This window comes from Hemibagrus wyckioides, linkage group LG09, assembly GCF_019097595.1.
Source record: "Hemibagrus wyckioides isolate EC202008001 linkage group LG09, SWU_Hwy_1.0, whole genome shotgun sequence".
Lineage (NCBI taxonomy): Eukaryota > Metazoa > Chordata > Actinopteri > Siluriformes > Bagridae > Hemibagrus > Hemibagrus wyckioides.
Window position 1 is genome coordinate 14,110,631 of NC_080718.1, and position 18,990 is coordinate 14,129,620.

The following is an 18,990-nucleotide window of genomic DNA, read 5'->3' on the forward strand; positions in this document are numbered from 1 at the left end:
TTTATTGTTGTAGCTAAAATTTGAAACAATCTTTTTAAATTTTCAGTCAGGACAAACGTTTTTTTTTTTAGTTCATGCATTAGTACTTCTATAAACCGAGTGTGTAATGGAGAAACGTGCATGATTTTACAAAAGCAACATGACTGGCTTGGTATGTGGTCATTTTATTTGTGTGTTTATGGATTGTGTGTATGGAAATGAAATTAGCAGTGAGAAATGCGTGAGAAACGATGTATCTATGGTGTGTAAATGTGTGTAAACAGACCCTGCCTTGCAGTTCTGTCCCACAGGGCCACAGTGTGGTTAGCAGAGTAAACTGTGGTCAGTGTTAATATGTTTCCTGTGTCTGACTGACATACCTGAGCAGTCTGCTAATGAAAGAATGCCTAACTCTGTTCTGTGATACACTCATCTCTGGCTCTCTCTCTGGCTCTCTCTCTCTGGCTCTCTCTCTCTCTCTTGCACTCACTCCCTCACTCACTCACTCGGTCTCTGTCAGGGTGTGTCCAGTGGTGAACTATCTGTCTGTATGCCGTCTGATTTGCCTGACTGATTCTGTATGGTACACTCAGCGCTCCTCTGGACGAACTTGACAGCATTTTTGTTTAGGTTAAATGTCACAGTCATGACTAATGAGTCCCCTGCAGTCATATGCTAGTCTGGTTTCCCACTTCCTCATTCTGACAAGCCACTGTGCTCAGGTGTGGTCAGCATAGCTCTATTTGTGTGTGTGTGTGTGTGTGTTGTAACCCATTTATACCCATTTAAATGCCAGTGCTAGTTATTGCAGCCCAGGCTTGTGATTCCCTTAACTGACCACACAAAGACAGTGCCGATATCCACACTCACACACACGCAAAGAATAATAATGTCATTATTTTCCAGCCCGTACATATACATTTTTCTCAGTGCATTTTTCACTGTAAGTGTATTCTGTCATCAGTTCTTCAGGCCGGGGTGTGTTATGGGATGGAGTGAGGGGCAGCGTCAGTGTGGGGCTTAGCGGAACACAGAACCCATTATAGGAGCAGAGGAGAGATGGGAGGAGCGGTGCTGGTAATGTTTTAGCCTCAAAATGAGTTCCATTCGCTGCAGAGTCATGGATGTAATACTCATATGGAGAAGTTTATGAGGATTAAGAGCTTGTATTTAGTCTACATGGCTGGGCCCACACTCCACTCATCTCTCTCTCTCTCTCTCTCTCTCTTTGTGTGGAGTTAAGTTTGTGCATGGGTAAAGGTGACTAAGCTCTGTTGCACAGTCTGACTCCCTCCCACCTTTCCGGAACTCATGGTCTCACACAACCCTTGGGATTTCAGGAGCAAATCACTTCTTCCGCTGACCAGAAAGCTCCAGAGCTCTTTCTCACTCCCAAATGTAAATGATTGCTGATGTCAGTAAATTTACCCTCAGTTGTGCTGATGTCTGCATCTGCACTTTACAAACAGAACAAATGCAAAAATTTATAAATTTCTTTTGTAGTCATATGTAATTAATATGTATTTATAATAAGATTACATTAAAGCAAATGTAAAATTATTAAACTTGTTTTTAGAATGTTATTTATTGGTTTGTTTATTTGTTTTAGTTGATTTTACAAATTTATCTTTGTTTTAAAAGTAATTTTTATAATTTTAATTTAATATTCTGTCTGCAGAAGATTTTGAATCCTTCTTTTCCATAGAAATAAATACAATTATCTTTAAATGTATATTATATTAAATCAGTTAAATTAATATTATATTAAATTTTATATTTGATTTAATATATTTGATTATATTAAATCAAATATAAAATTATATATATATATATATATATATATATATATATATATATATATATATATATATATATATTTACACAAATATAAAATTATATAAAACTTATTTCTAGACATTTTAGATTATTTATTTATTGCAAATGTAACTTTTGTTATAAAATTATTTTTTTAATTTTTATTTAATATCATGTTGGCAGAAAATTCAGATTTTATTTTATTTACAGAAATTTATTATTATTATTATTATTATTATTATAAGACTTATTAAGTTAGCAAGATTATCTGCAAATAGAACAAAATTCAAATTCTAGTACCTTCATGAGTGTCTAAGAACAACTTTTTTACTCAATTATTCTAGCTATCATCTTTGTATGATGTCATTTGGCATAATCTAAAACTGATTTAATATTATGCTGAGATTAAAGGCTATGTCACACAAACACTCCACCAACCTCTACGTCTGTAACCTTGTTTCTTAATGGAGAAAACGCCACCTTAGTAATGTATTATCAAAGAGAAATGTCTGATGGAAAACAACTAATCACTTTGATCATTGTCATCCACATCATTCTCTCTTATATCCTAATATAAATATCACTCATGACATTTAATTTAATAGAAGTCTCAGGGTTGCTCTTAGCTTGACAGATTCCAGTCAGCGTCGAAATAATCGCTGATTCATTCCGTGGGTTTTGTTCTGTTGGCTAAATCTGACATACATCTGATCAGCTTTCCAACATTACATTCAACTTTGCTTTGTATCTCTACAGTGTAAGTGCATCACAGATCATTTCTCAGCTGGTATTTAGCTCATTAAAACAGTTAGGTATGTCTGTTTCACTAAACAAATAAAACATCTGGTTTAGGCAGACTTCTCTTATTTACCTAACAGGATCTGTGTAAAACATGTAGCATAAGCAAGTTTAGAAAGTATATCCGTTGATTTCTAAATTGGTTTCGTGGAATCTATTTATACTTTCTTAAAGTACAGGTATCACTGTACGATTTACACAGAAAAACACGGTTAAAAAAAGTTTTTTGCTATTTGCCAATATTTAGACTCAAACAACACATGCAGGACTCATGCCTTATAAGCCTTATAAGTGCTTATAGGTCTCGGAAGTTTTCTTACACATCTTAAAATTTTAAATTTGCTTTTTAAAAAAAAAAAAAAAAATTATTTATTTATCTTTTTTTTATTATTATTGACTTCCCATTTTGCAAATTTCCAAGAGACAAATTCTGATTTGTTTGTTCTGACTGTTTGTTCACTTGCATATTCACACTGATTGTTATTCTAAAGACAAAGGCTTATACTGTATAAGCTGGGAAGTGTAAGGTCGGAGAAGGTTAGCTAGTTATCCCCAAACCATGAACTTTTGGTACAAATTCTCTATAAAAGCAGATGCAAGAGACAGGCACAATTTTTTTTTACACTTTTTGTACAGAATTTGTGTGTGTGTGTGTGTCAACTGAGAAAGATGAGCATTAATGATTAAACACACAAAATTAAAGTACACGCACTACACCAGCATGCATGTTATGGATTATGTTACATAAGGGTAATATCCAGTCACGGTTTTAAGCATATTTGGCACAACTGAGCGAGAAATTAAAGAATGTGGCTTATGCTAGATTTCTTGCTGCTTTTACCGCAAGTAATACAGTCAAGCATGGTTAGCTTTCATGCTGGTTTTTGTCAGTGTTGTCTTATCACAAATCTGATATCAGGTTACAGTATTTTATTCACCAAATAAAGAGAAGAAAGCACATAATTTCAACTATTTCAACTGTACAAAGCATCATTTTCACTGTCCTTACAGTTTGAGGACACATACAAATGTGATTTGAACAATGCAAAAAATCTCACTGATGTATTGATTCGTTAAACATTTTGTTTACATTATACAACAGATACTGATTTCATTGTAGTGAATATGTGTATATATATATAAAATATATAATTTATGTTTGTCTTAAACATGAAAAAATATATTTACGTTTCAAAATACTTTAGTTAATATTATTCTTTATTAAAAAAACACAGTCATTCTGTACACATTGGTATTTGATATGTAAAGAATAAATGTTCATCAGTGTAGTGTACAGTACATGTAGCAACCTGTATGTATTGTACACTGCCCTCAAATGTAGTGTGTAATCAGCTCAATCCTTCTGTTTATTTTTATTCTTCGTTTTCAAGGGTATATGTTTGTCTTTATGTCTCTGTTTGCACATGTAAGCATGCGTGCAAGCTTATCTGGGCTAGGTGTGTGTGTGTGTGAGAGAGTGTGTGTGTGTGTGGTATGTGTGTGTACTGTTTTTCCCTCTTTCTTTCTCCCAGAAGGAAAAGTTTCATGTTCACTCTCTAACTCGTCCCTGTAGAGGGTCAATTGCAACCAGTTGGCCGCCAGTCTGATCCAAAATAAACATTTGGAGAGAAGGGACTGTATAGGCAGGTACCTGGGGCCTCTGTGTTCTCCCCTTCCTTTTACATTTACACACACACACACACACACATACACACACACACTCACCCACCCTGCGTCTTGTTCTTTAATATCTTTTTTTTTTCTTTTATGTGCAAGGGATAGACAAACTCCCCTAAGGCTGTGTGTGTGTGTGTGTGTGTGTGTGTGTGTTTCCTTTGTCTTACAAGTGTGCACAGTGAATTGTGAAAGCATCTGCTGTCCTCAAATCATCTCCTGACTCACCCAGGTCACTCAGCACTCATCGATGTGGCATATTTTGGAGCATATGTCTCTTTGGCATTTTAGGCGTCTTTTTATAGACGTCTAGTTTCCATTAGCTAGTAAATACCACTATTTGGCCACTATAAGCTCTGTGTGACTAGCAAATTAAGGTCCTGCTGCACACAGTGTCCAGAAAAAATATTCAATTAAAAGACATCCAAATGTCAAAGGAAATAAGAAAGGAAAGTACATATAATTTTTTAGTAAGTAAAGTTTTTTTCTACACCTCCTTTTATTTGATAATGCATGCTTATTTAAATAAAAGTAGAAGTTATTCTGAAGGAAAAAGTTGCTGTTTAAATGTAGCTGTTTAAGCTCACTGCCACTGGGGTTGTGTCATTACTCGCTGCTAGCCTCTAATTCATACAGCCACTGCAGTGGGGAATTCTGGCAAATCACAGCTACAGTGTTTGTTTTTTAAAAAAGGGGGGAAAAAACAAGATAGGAAATACAACGGGACTCATACTCTTTGCTAAATGATTCCCAGTTCTCTTTAATATGCATTTAAATTAGACAGCTAGCAAAGTACACATATTAATAGCTTAAAAAGCTAAAGAGAGCTAAATAATAACAAAGCTAAAATAGATAAATAATGCTAAAACCACTGCTCAGTGGGGATTGGGTGAGGGCTGGAGACTCTGGATGCTCTTACAGGAGTAACACAGGTACGTTATTCAATTAGATAATTTAACACAGTCACATATACTCTATTCATGTCCGAAATTAGTTTCCTCTTACCCAGTCAGATAATGCTTTAGTTCTCAAGTTTGAACTTCCTTCCCTTCTTCTTTGTGAACTCAAGGCGGCTGATGCCAAGACCTCAGATAGTCACCGTGCAATCGCATGATTGAACAGACACTTGGCAAATAGTCAACCCTTAAAAGTTATTTCCCCAAAAACAAGTGGGCTGGAATATTTTATTCCACTGAGCAAAACTGCTTTTATTTGATTTCTTCTTTAGGTTTGAGTTTAGATGTAGGCAGAGTACCAATTTGCTGCATTAATAATTATCAGTCGAAGGCCCACAAGCCTTGTAGGACAAACCTGTGTGTGTGGGTGTGCGTGTGTTAGGGGGTTGTTGGCTTGTACTGTGCAGACTCACAGTTTGAGTCTGATGATGGGTGACTGGTTTAACTGGGATAGGGGAATGGCCTGCACGTCTCAATTTAGCACCCATTAATCACAGCGGCATTTCCTCACATCAGGCCGCCCGTCTGTTAGCCAAGCTAGCGTGTTAGCATAATGAGCTCAGGTGACCGTGAAAAAAGGGCTGCTCTGTTCTCGTCCACTGCAGCTGCCGAGTGCCTCTTGAGCTCATTAGTAAGACCATGCGGTCAGATTGAGACACCTACTGAACCAGTGCCACACATTTAACCATTTTAATCAACTGTCTGAAGTGTGACATATAAACAATACAGAGAAGTGCCACTGAAGTGACCCAGATTACAAGGAATGTCTGTCAACTCTGTAATGACTAGGAAAACATTTTAAAATAATTGCTTTGTCTTTAGAATCACAGGGAGAAAAAAAACGACTTGATCATGTTGGGTGGATTTCATCTGATCTGATTTTGATGTCTAACTTTGTTCTATTTAAATATTGACAGATTTGAGTGTAAGCATGGGTGTGTGTGTGCGTGTGTGTGTGTGTGTGTGTGCGTACAAATATGTGTTTGAGGGGCCCTGTCATCACTAGCAGGACAGACAGAAATTGATGTGTGTGTCTGTCGGAGTAAGTGAGAGTGAAAGCTGGTCAGAGGGGGATGGGGAAAGCCGTCTGCTCGTACAGGTGCTTATAATTTGCAGTGTGTGATTAATCATTGTTGTGTTTGCCAGTGACATTGTGTTTAATGGATCTGTCCATCTTTTCTCTCTCCCCATCTTGGACCAACAGGCCATAGCATGCCGAGTGTCACCAAGAGGTTACTATGAACACACACACACTGGCTTCACACATTGTTGTCATCATATAGCTCATACATAAACTCACAGCACACTCATAGAGCTGTAGTATTAGAACTTTGTGTGTGTGTGTGTGTTTGCTTTGTGTATGGGGCATGCAGGCTGGTCAGTGAAGGCTGTAAATCAGCTGCTCCCTGATGGCACTCTGACAGAAAGGAAGCTAATCTGTCCCCCGTGTGTCATTACAGCTAGCCTCCCAGATCGCCATATATCCTGCTGCTTCCCTCATCTTCTACACACATATCCCCACCGCTAGAAATGGTAACACACACATGTTGAACATAAAGTGTCTAAGACCGTGTCAAGAGTTCATGGTCCACATCTGTGCCAGGGATAAGACGTAAGGCGATTCTGTCTTTAAAATCATCACTGTTGCACCTTCGCAAATTAACTACTGCATCACACTGCATCATGTAGCGCAACCTGCCCTAGCAAATGATCTTGTGCTTTTGTATATGCTAGTGTCGTCTTATAGATTAAGTGGTATTTAGTGTTGTATAACTTTCAAGTCTCTTGAAATGCATAGAAATACAATCTGTGGATATTTCAGGCTGCTGAGTCTATCCAAAATACTCCAGAGGATAATTGTGTGTGTGTGTGTGTGTGTGTGTGTGTGTCCTTATTTAATCAGCCTTTTTTTTTTCCACAAATAGTCCAACATATTTTTTCAGTCCACTGTTTAAATTTCCACACTGCTAAAATACCACAGCCTTATGAACAATTTCACCCTGACAGTTTTGAATATGTCTTTGGATTTTTTGACAAATTGCTGGATGAAAAATCCCTGGACATAATCGTCTGGTCTGGAGTGTGTCTACCGCTAGGATCTAGACCCTACAATTTTGGAGTTATGGTGCTTGTTTTTGTGCGTGATGCTGAATTTCATTAGTGGTTCCTTGAAGCACCCACCGTGGCGAGAACCACGGCACAGCTGGCTTCCTCCATCCTTGAGATCTGCTGAGCTTGGCTTGTCATTGTCCTGCCATGCACTTCCTTGTCCTCTACAGTCTTCTTTAGTGAAAATACAAGTCTAGGGCCTGTGCACTAGGGCGAGTGTTTTTGGTTCGGTAGAGTTTGTCTGAACCTGCTCGGTTACAGATTGTAAAAATGATCTGATAAAGAATGTGCTCTCGTTGCCAGGATGAGTGTTTTAAAAACAAATCTTCAGAGTTTCACCCGAGCAATAAACCTTTTGGATACTGGCTTTAGTAGTAGAGCTCTTTTAGTAGCTTGTCAGCACCCATGTAAAGGCTTTGTGTGTGTGTGTGTGAGAGAGAGAGGCATGTTTTTATATCTTGCTGGGGACTAAATATACCCACAAGAATAGACATACCTAACCCTTTTAAATTTGTGGGATCAACATTCACACTAAAAGAGACAAAAAGTTTGCTTTTGATTACTGAGTAGAGTTTTATTTAGATCTAAGTGTAGCCCAGCATTAATTAGCTGCATTCAACGATTGAAGGTCCTCACAAGGATGGTAACGTGTGCGTCTTTCTTTCTTTTTTTTTGTAGTTGTGTCTGTGCCGTCATGTATGCATACACGTATACAATCTCACACATACAAACACAGGGCAGGGCTACACTGCTGATTACATAATTACGGCAACAAACCACCACCGTGTGTAACATAATAACCCTCTCTCATCAGCCTCAAACCACCACCATGCCCGCCCAACACAGCTTATGTAATGCTTGGAAGGAGAGTGGTGGTGTGTGTCTGTGTGTGGATATGGATGTCTGTGAGTGTGTGTGTAAAGATAGGTTTGTGTATTCCCACAGTTTTGAGGATGTGTATTTGCTCATTTCTCTGTAAGTCTGGGTGGTGAAACATGTTTCTCTTGTGCTTGGCCAGTGCTAGCTCCATGCATTTACACTTCAGTAATGGCTTCCTGCTTTAGTCTCTCATGCTAAATCAACAGGGTTGCCAGCTCTTACGTTTTTTGGCCCGGGACTCATGATTTTGAAACCTGTATCATGCTTGTACGCCACCAAAACACAACCCTTGCCAATTCACGAAAATGCTCCAATAAAACTGCTTCCTGATGAAGCTTATATACATTTCAAGGCATAAGTGCATATTTTTTCATCATGCCAGAGTGAAAATGCAACTGATTTCTGCTTTCAGTCACCCGAGAACATGTTACAGCCTGACAGATATGTCAAAGTTTTTAGATGCAAGAGATAACAAAACTTTTGCTAAATCAAGATGTCTGTATCACTGCAGTGAAATTTTAGGTTTGAGATGCCAAACTCGATTTCCACCCAGGCTACGTAGGTATTCTCGTGTGTCCTTAAGCTAGAAAACAAATTCATTTATTTAGTATTATCTATCCTGTAGCTCCCCTTTTAAAGCTGAAATCAGGACTTTTCCAACAAAAAAGCAAACATGTAAAAACACCCAAAGCAACTATTCACATCATTAGATGTTTATGTTTGTTTAAAATATACAGTGTTTAACAAAAATTAGTACTTTAAATTCAGTTCTATTTTATATTTTAAATTAAGTTTTCTGGTTTCTGCATAACCTTCGAAAACAATAGATGGTTTGGGAACTCTAAATTTCCCCTAGGTGTCAGTGTCTGTGTGTGTGCGCGTGTGTGCACGTGTGTGTTTGTGAGAGAGAGAATGGTGCCCTGATATGATTAATAGAAGCTGGTGTCCCCTCTAGAGTGGCTAGTATCTAGTGCATCCCAGACCAGCATAAAGTGATTGCTAACAATTTAGTTTAGGATTGCTGATTTTTTGAAAATTCTACAATCAGTAACCAACAGCAGTTCTATATATTATATGACCAAAAATCTGTGGACACCTGACCATATGTAGGCCATAACTATTGGCCCAAATTTGGAAGCACACACTCTGTATATTGCAGTGTGTGTGTGTCTGCTATGCCTGTATTGTACTTTTTAGTTCTCCACAGAAGACGAGATTTTATCATTCTCTGTAGATGCCTGCTTTTCCTTTCTTTTCTGTTGTTCTCATCTGCATATGCACCTGGCAGGCAGGCAGCTGAACTGCTTTCTTTTCCTCTGACATGACTGGCTCTCGCATTATCCTTTCAGTCTACTGGCCCCATATTGTAAGTATGTACTCAGTGCCTGACTATAAATTCTCAGTATATACGGATGTCTCTGTAGAAATGAGTCTCCTCTACCCTGTTTTCCTCCACCAGGGCCTCCGGCCAGTCCACGTCCAGGGGCCCTGCTCCTGCGCTTGTCCAAAGAGACATGGAGTGTTAACAAGTAATTAAAGAATTTACTGCCCCACTAAAGGTCTATTATTGCTGTTCCTGGCCCATAATTGGGTTCATTATCAGCTTTTATGGACTATAGGTGAACGTTTCAGAAACACTGGACACACTCTTTCCTGGTCATGTGCTGCCTCTATCCTGACCACATTGAAGTTTCGGCTTTGTGCGAGGTCAAATGTTTGATGCCATATAGTTTATGTGCCTACCTTACTTTTTTCATTGTGCCTGACAAGAGAAATCTACATTACTGTAAAACACTTCAATAGCAAAAAAATAAAATGTGCAGGAGTATGTTTCTTGGGCTCATTTTGCCGAGGGAGAACAATGCTGTAACATGGTGGTAATTTTTTTTTGGACATTCTCCCATTATAAACCCTCACCTCAAATGCAAAGGGGTGAATGTCATGCCATCCAGTCTGTCATTACTTTGTACATGTTGGTTTAATTAATTTGTATTGCTCTGTGTGTATGTGTGTATGTGTGTATGTGTGTATGTGTGTATGTGTGTGTGTGTGTGTGTGTGTGTGTGTGTGTGTGTGTGTGTGTGTGTGAGAGCGAGACAGAGACTGCCCTGTTTTTCTATAGATTTTCCATCCATCTCTCTCAGTACTGTCCACTAGGTGACAGTAATAACACAGCTCATCCTCTTGAATGATTTGTAGTGAGAAGACACACACACACACACACACACACACACACACCAACCAACCATGAATAGCTGGAGGCATCATGTAATAGCATATAATACACGGCAGAAGTGTGCAAATTATATTACCATTAAAATCTATCAGTAATAGTTAAAAATTGTGTCTGTGTTAAGCACTTTTCAATCTAATACCAGCCCGAACACAAGATATGTATCTCACTCCTATCACATCTAGCACTGCAACTTGACTCTGAAGTCTCTGACAAGTTAGATAAGTGTTAAACCGATCAGGTTTAGGAATAAAAACGAAAGTAGCTCAGGGACACCTAATTGACGGCATCGCACCATCATTTTCTGTGGAAATCGAGATGTAAATTTGAGTGGAGATTGTGCGCATACTTGACCATAGCATCACGAACAGCTAGTGTAGGCTGCTTTACATCGCTCACCCTTATCTTGCCTTTGAGGTTCTCTGAGTAAGGGCAGAACAACAGAATTTGTTCAGCCATGAAGCCATGAAGAGATCCTAAAAAGTGAAATCACATTTCTATCTCTCTAAGTATCTATGTCCTAGCAAAAACAACAGGAAAAAAAACATTCCTGTGATATACAGAGACCGAAAATGCAGGAGTTGGATTAATTTTGTTTGTAGTTGCAACAGACTATACAAATAGGAGCACAGGCTGAAGAATGCAATCATGACATATTTCCTTCCCTATTTCAGTCCATTTTTATTACTAATGTCTTATGAAAGATGAAAGCATTTAAAGGGCACATAGTTCACCCTCTTCACCTGTTCATGAAGGACAAATATTCCCACCCAACCCCGCCCCAAATACACAAACACACACAACTCTAAAGACCCCACCAATGTATTTATCCAAATCATTTATGAAGGGAGTGACATTGCGCTCTGCAACAGGTGCTAAGACTTCATTTGGTTAGAAGTTTTCCAGAGAATGAATGAGGATTCTGTAGAGAAAGGGCAGATCTGTGTCAATATCAGTTACACCAGGATTTGCATTTTATAATCCTCACCCTTTCTGCTCTCTCACTCATCCGCTTCTGTGTGGTTGGCCCTGCCAATGCATTTGCATCCTGTGTCAAGAATCATCTGCTCGGGCTCAGACTTTTAATCATGACCATGAACTATACTGACCATACATTTTGCTTTCAGTTGTAGTTGCACTTCCTATATTTGCTTTGTTTGTTAGTATTATAAACTTGTTTGATCATACAAACCAGTGCTTGCTACTGAGATTGAGGTTCTAAACATGTCATCTACTGTTCATCACAAAAGAAAACAGCTTAGGTTGTTCTTTAGCATTTCTTCTTTTTTGCACATATGCAGAGATATTATGAGTTTGCTTTTCTCTTTATGTTGGAAAAAGCTCAACAAAAGCATAAATCACTAGAGCAGTCCTCTCCAGAAAATTAAAAAAAATATATAATTCCTTACAAGGTTGTGTGTAGAATCCTATAATGGACTGCTTCTCTATCAGAAGGGAGTCCAAAAGAGCCCTATATATAGAGCCCTAATGAACCCTTGAGAAATACGTCCTCATTAATTATCAACGAGAATTTTTAATTGTATGCCCAACAGGAAGTATAATTTAAAATGTTCTCCCCTCCAAATTTATACTGGCACAGCTTTTATTTATACTCATTGGAGCTAAATAGATCTAGCAGATGACATTTATTGATAAATATTTGTTTTTACTGTATGCTGTTTAAAAAAAAAAAAAAAAATCTGGCATTGTTTCATGTCATGTTTTTTTAAGTAACGTATCTTGTCACTCAACACTGTCTTCACAAATATGTCCTTGTGCACATATGTTGAGTATGTTCTCTGGTGTCTATTGGACTAGGCCTTAGTCAGGTAGGTGTTTGGGGAATTACAGTAATAATATAATAATAATAATATCCCTGTAATAATTGGTGTGACAATTTCAAAACTTATATAGCTGTATAGCTTTTAGTTCAAATACTATTAAATTCCAGATTTGATGATCTGTAGAGATCTCAGACAGTTTTGTAGAGGTCCCATGTCGTTCTGACATGTTTCTGACGATTTTCAGTAACTGAGATCACTCTTCACCTCGCTCCTTCATTATGTTTTGTTTTTTTTTTGTTTTTTTTGCTTGGCAGAACAGAAACCTAATGTCGATGTCATTCTCAACACTCCTCGTGGCTAATCAGATTCGCATTGTTACACAGGATGACAAATGGGGCATTGCAGAGGCAGTGCCTGTTTGTTTAGCATTCCTTCACTGATGTGTTTTGAGAAGTAGTATTCAAAAAAGTGTGCATGGAGACGTTAGGGATGATGAGGGTTTGCACAACTGGCTACTGGTTCAGCCAGGAATTCAGCCAAACTTCTGGGCTGGAATGGCAGACACCCAAATCACATGCTATGTATGTCACAGAAAGCTTCCACAAGTCATTTTAGAGCAAACATTCACTGAAAACTTATATACCTGTAAGTGAAGTTGAGAAATTGTAAAATAAAAAATGTAAACTGTCAACTGCATAAAATAAAATAGTAATGAGAAGCTTGCTAGGCTATTCGTTGAATGTCTCGGGTATCCAGAAACAATTTACTGCTGTGTTAATTACAGAGATATAAATAACATTGTTTTTGCTTTCTTAAAACATAAAACCATAGGCATTATCCACTTCATTTAGAGGAGCTTCGATGACTAAAAACTAAGGAGCTTGATGATTCAATGCGGTTGCACTTCTCTAGTCACGACGATACTAATTGTAGCAGTTACCCTAAACTAGAACGTCAAAAGCATGTAGACTATGTGCTTTCATTGTCATTTCAAGACTTCTTCCCTAGCCCTGCTTATGTCTTTAACCTTTTCTCCAAGGTCTCTGTGGAAATTTACATCTGTCTCTGTCCATTATGATTGATGACACCTGTACACATTGTGCAATCTCTGACTGTCACTATGCTATTTAACTTTTTCGCAAAGCGTGGGAGTGAGAGCTTGGTACTTGTCCAAGCCAAAACTAACTACTGATAGCAATCTCATTGTGGTGATGTATGATCTTTTCTCTGCGAAGTTGTCATAAAATTAGGAATGCAAACTGAGAAGAAGCTGCCTGCTTTTTGGCAGGTTTTTTATTTTTATTTTTTTGGGCTGTCTTTTGTCCAGACACATATTGTGCTCCTAGATCTGTAAGAATTCAGTAGTGGGCCACGCAGCTATTATTTGATTACCACTGTGACCATCCTCCTTCATTTACATGTCTACATCCAGTGATTTAGCACTCTCTCGTAACACTCTGTGGGAGAATGCTACTCTTCTGTCCCAAGTGAATTTCCATGTGTTCTTCATTGTGCTACAGTCAGATGAAGCCCTAGTCCTCGTGTGAAGTTTTGTTGCAGGGTAGAGAGCAGACATTTAAAAAAATAAATAAATAAAATAAAATTTCAGTCAAAAGTCTTTTCAAATGGGGTGTTTATTTATTTCTGGATATCTTCATCTTCATCTTCATCTTCAACAACCTATGCACATTGAGTATTCAGCTTCCCTGAAGGCAGTTGGCCATACAGAGCAAGCAAATATTAGTTGACATTACTAACTCTTCCTTTGAATTTGTTATAATGATTAATGTTGGTGTCATTGAATGAAACAGGGTGTGTGCATGGTGGTGTGTGTGTGTCTGTGCAGGTTCAGCACATGCCATTTCTCCACTAAATTTGCAACAGTTCTAGCAATAAGCAATGACACCTCCATATCCACAAAGTATTGCTGTGTTAGTATGCTCACAATTTGGTTACTTCTTCAATAGGCTGTAAATAGTCAGCACATTTCAACAGGTCTTCCAGTGCACAAAGAAAACACTGAACACACCTCGTTATAATCTCCCCACTAGCTGGTTCCCAACACTAGGTATAAGCCAGATAAAGCCTATTTCATCTCCCAAGGAAGTTTCTCAAAGTGCATTTCCTTTTCTGACTTGCATCACCACACACACCACACACACTATGACATGGGGAGTATTGTACACACCCGTAAAGGCAGCGCACTTAAACCTGAACTATATGTCTGCTTCTTTGTCAAATTCTTTTGCTGTTAATCATAATTGGCCCTTGTATGTCACCAAAGGGCTGGTCTGCTTGACAACAGACACGCTGCTTAGCCAGTTCGTATGCTCATATAATGAGAGATTGTATTTAATATATAATTTTTTAAAAGGTTTGTCCAGCCTTGCTCAAATTCAGCTTCATGCAACAGCTATCTGGGCTTGCTGGCTACGTGTTGGTTACAGTAGCTGCAAATGACAGGAGCTGTCAATGCTATTGTGCTTCAGAGACAAAAGATAACACCAAATAATTGTACCCAATAATATTTCATCCAGTGGTGCAGAACTAAGCTTGAAAGAGCAACCAGATGGCAGGCCAAGAACTGCAGTCCACGAATGCACTACTTATTCTCCAGAGGAGAAGCTGCAGAGTATGGGAAAGCAGCATATGAGCTCCTGTATTCCTCACTTAAATGGGACAGTGTAATTTCCTTTCTCTAGGCAGTAAATTTTAGTTAAGTGTTCTATGAGGTGTTTAGGGAATTGCTGCTAAACACAGTGCTGACAGCCCAAAGAAATGTATTGATGCAACTTTGAGCTTTCTTATTGTGTATAAGAAAGAAGTGTTGTGAGTAACACTATAATATCTGTATATGATGGACATGGCCTATGCATGTTTGGCTTCAAAATATGCTTAAATTTGAATAGTGAGTAGTTCTGGGAGGATCTGCACCTTGATTGTTGCACCCTAATTATGCTTTGCATATATTAAAGGCTGTGGACCTGATTTTAAGATTTTGATCATTAACATTTCTTTTGCCAACTAGTTCTCAACTTTTAACTAACAGTAGAGGGTTTACCAAAACATGCCACTCTTATCCCTTATTCATGCTTATTCACGGTTATTGATGTTCCAGGCCTCAGTAAATTGCAACACAGCTTCTCCTCACTCCTAGCAATTTATTTGTTCTTGTAGTGATCATGTGGAGGAAATGTCTCGGTACCTCTTTTGGTCTATCTGTCTCCCCCACCTCTTTGCTGCAGTCTTAAATCCATCCATATGGAGCACACTAAAAATGGCCATGGTTTATCCCTGGCTCTTTTCACCTTGTTTGTGCGTTTCCCCTTTTCTGTAGGAGACGATAACTCTTGTCTGGTGCTTAAGTGGGGAGACTTTCCCCTAAGATGGAGTTCATTAGAGTCAAATGAGTGACAGGCTCTCGTGGCCTCGTGCTGGTTCTTAGCTTTGATCTGCCGCCGTGTTAGGCCCTCTCATACTGGGCTGAACGGCTCAGACAGCACGTTTACATGCCCATGTGCTTGCTTACTGAGCTACTCACTGTCCAAATTGGGATATATATTAAAGTATAGGTTATATTAAACTAGCCCATTTATTTATAGTATGTGTTCACTGGAATGACATTAGCGACAACGGAAACAGCTTCTGGGTTCAGGAGCCTCAGTTACCCGAATGATGTGTTACCTCTGAAGTGTTTTTATTAGAACCAGTAAGTGATTGCTAAGTGATCTGTTGCATGGAATAATTGGAGTAATGACACATTTTCTTTATTCTTTTTGCCCTTTTTTGTTGTAGCTCTTTATACCTTATCTTTTTATTGATTCAATAAGGGCCATGATCATCCAGCATTTCTGAAGGCTTCAACTTCTTTATTTCACTTCACTCCTCCTCTAGACAAATGAGAACCATTAATGGACCATAATTATTAATGGACAACCATAATTATTTCCCTACTAGACCATTATAATCCTTTCATAATCCTTTCTGCGTTTCTGTGAGCACGGACATAATGTGGACCTGGCAAATGCTTTTATAAAAGGACTGGACTTCATATTAGCTACTCCATTTTTCTCCCTTTACTATTTGTTCTAATTTTGCCTGTGAGCATTCTAAACATGTTGAAAGCTTTTTTTTATATTACTTATTAGGGGATTTACTCTGAACTGCATTTGACACTTCTATATAATGGTTATAACAATGTGCTAATATTCACTGGAAATGCCCAGGATTAAGAATCAACATTGAGCTGTTATTTCACTCTGGTATTTCTCTTGATAATTACCTTCCTGGAAAACCCCTAAGGAGACAGTGTCTTGTTTATGGACAATATATTTAATAGAGCAAATTAGAATGAGGGCCGTATTGCTGAACAGCTGTGTACACATGGTGAAATCTGTGAGAGAAGCCATTAAAGTCAATAGCGGTGTGGCAATGAGAATCCGAGTTTAGAGGCTAAACTGAGAAAGAGTCCCTGTGCTCCATAATCTCTTTGAGACTCTTAACCTCTTAACTCTAGGGATCTCACTTATCTTCCTCCACTGTTTGAACAGTCATACCTCTCATTATGATGCTGCTAGTTAGCCAAGTTGTGAGCATCTTTCATGCAAAAAAGGAGAGAAAAAATTCTTTCCAATTCCTCACTGTCATGAAGTGTTTGGTGCAAAACAGGCATTGAAACTGGCCCTTGCCTATTTACATAGCAAGAAGCCGACCCAGATAGAGTTTCAACCATTGTTGCGTTTTCATTCAGTGGAACTTGATATGTCTGGTAGCTGCTGTAAACACAGAGCAAAGAGTAGCTTTTCACAGTGTGAAATCAGCATTATTTACCATGTTAAACTGCCCAACCTGTGACCTGTCACCGCTACACTCCTGATGCTCTGGAATGCTGATGTATACTGAATTCACAGATTATTATAGCTTCTCTACATGCTGATTTATACAGTGCTGGACAGAATATACAATATACAGTGTACTATAATATATGATTAAAGAACAACAGGTTTGCTTTTAAGAGATTTTTTTTGCTGTACAGCATATATATGAGCAATATATAACCCTAGGTCTTATTTCAGTGCAGTTTTTTAATTACCAGTATCCTTTATAAACAGACCTTTCATATCTGTATTACAATGATGACAATGAACCCTCTAGATAAGAATTTAATTTTAGTTTTTGTGACTAAAATTTAGAAAAACATATGCTTTGGCACAGTTTATTACTAGCTGTTTCGGTTTCTAATGCAGAAGAGAATTTAGATATAAACAATTCAGAAAGTAACTGCAAGGAGGCTGATTATCTTTCTTCAGATTAGCATTAGATTGGAGACTATTTTGACACTGCTTTGTCAAATTCAAATCTCACCAGGCTTCAAAATCAGCTACAAAGCATGTCATAATAAACATCTTGACAAAGTAACTAGAGTGCATGATTAACATTAGGATTGCAGTCCAGTTTTAATGGTTAATGCCCAGAGCAAATGTCAACAAGTTACCTAAACTTTTCTCAGCTCAACTTGCCACCTGCATCCGTTTCATGTGAATAATGGATGGAATTATAGTTTTCTTCATAATATTTCCCTTTGCATATCCTAATAATTCCATAGTCCTCTATTTTGAAGTGTTAATGGAACATAAATTTATTTTTAATCATTTTGTGAAGTTGTACAAAGTTGTAGAAAAATGTTCAACTTGTACATGTTTGTATTTCTCACACAGACTGTGCTCTACTTTGTAGGTATATTTTAATGAACTGTTATCTGTGTGGATATTTATTTGTGTCTACAGATGTATGCATCTATAAAAAGCTTCTATTGTCCACTTAACACTAACTGTTTAACATTATACTGTAAGTCTCATGTACTGGAGTACTGAGATCAAAAGTGTAACTGTCCAGTACTTTGTGATCTGCACTGTATTTCTATGAATTGCCAATTACAGTAGCAGTCGACTATAATGAACAAAGTCAGACTGTAGAAAAAAATTGCGTGATCATAATGCCTTGTGAACCAAGAAAGCAACCATTCCAGACCATTTGCCACAGCTCTATCCGGGACTGATTTTTGCCAAGGGCCTCACTACTTGGTTGCCAAGTGAAGCAGAGTGGTAATAGGACAAAAACGCAATCTAAGTGATGAAGGCAGTGGCCTGGCCAAGTGGTTCCTGTCAGATGTGTGGTTGAGGAACCAGTGCTGAGGGAATCCCCTCTGTATAATCATGGCAGGCGAACACACGCACACTCAACACATGGGCATATGGTTTACAGAAATCTGACTCTTTGTATTTATAAATGTATAGATCTTGGTTTCTCCTCATTTTTAAGCGGTTAAATATTTGCAGATTAAAGTTTTCCTCATCAGAGCATTTATTTTTCATGGCATGAAGTTTCTACTGAGGTCCCTCTAGGATCTGCATGTTTTAGAAATGTAGCTTTTTGACATGATGTGAAACTTATAAAAATGTTTCTTAAAATTTAATGTTAAAATCAAAATTGCAGTTTTATGCCAAGTAATAACAATCTAATTGTATATTTTCTCTGTAGGTCTGGTGGAGATATGTCTGATGCACCCACTGGATGTCGTGAAGACCAGGTAACTGGTAAAAATGTAGAATGATTTACCCAGAAATAGCTCATACTCTTTGAGTTAGCAAGGCCTGTATTTCTGAATGCTTTTAATACATATTTTTTTACAACAAATATGGGCTGGAGAGGCCTGTATATGAGCACTAGACCCAAGAGGCTAAGTCATTTAGTCAAAATGAAA

The 18,990-nt window shown here is 38.0% G+C and overlaps 1 protein-coding gene across 7 annotated transcripts in view; it reads left to right on the forward strand.

Annotated features, from left to right (window-relative positions):
- The window catches only part of slc25a21 (solute carrier family 25 member 21), a 77,938-nt gene that overhangs the window by 30,992 nt on the left and 27,956 nt on the right, over positions 1–18,990 (forward strand). For all 7 annotated transcript variants that reach the window (XM_058399803.1, XM_058399805.1, XM_058399801.1 and 4 more), the window contains one exon: positions 18,768–18,816. In XM_058399803.1, coding sequence (XP_058255786.1) covers positions 18,768–18,816 — 49 coding nt within the window. The remainder of the gene's footprint in view (positions 1–18,767; positions 18,817–18,990) is intronic.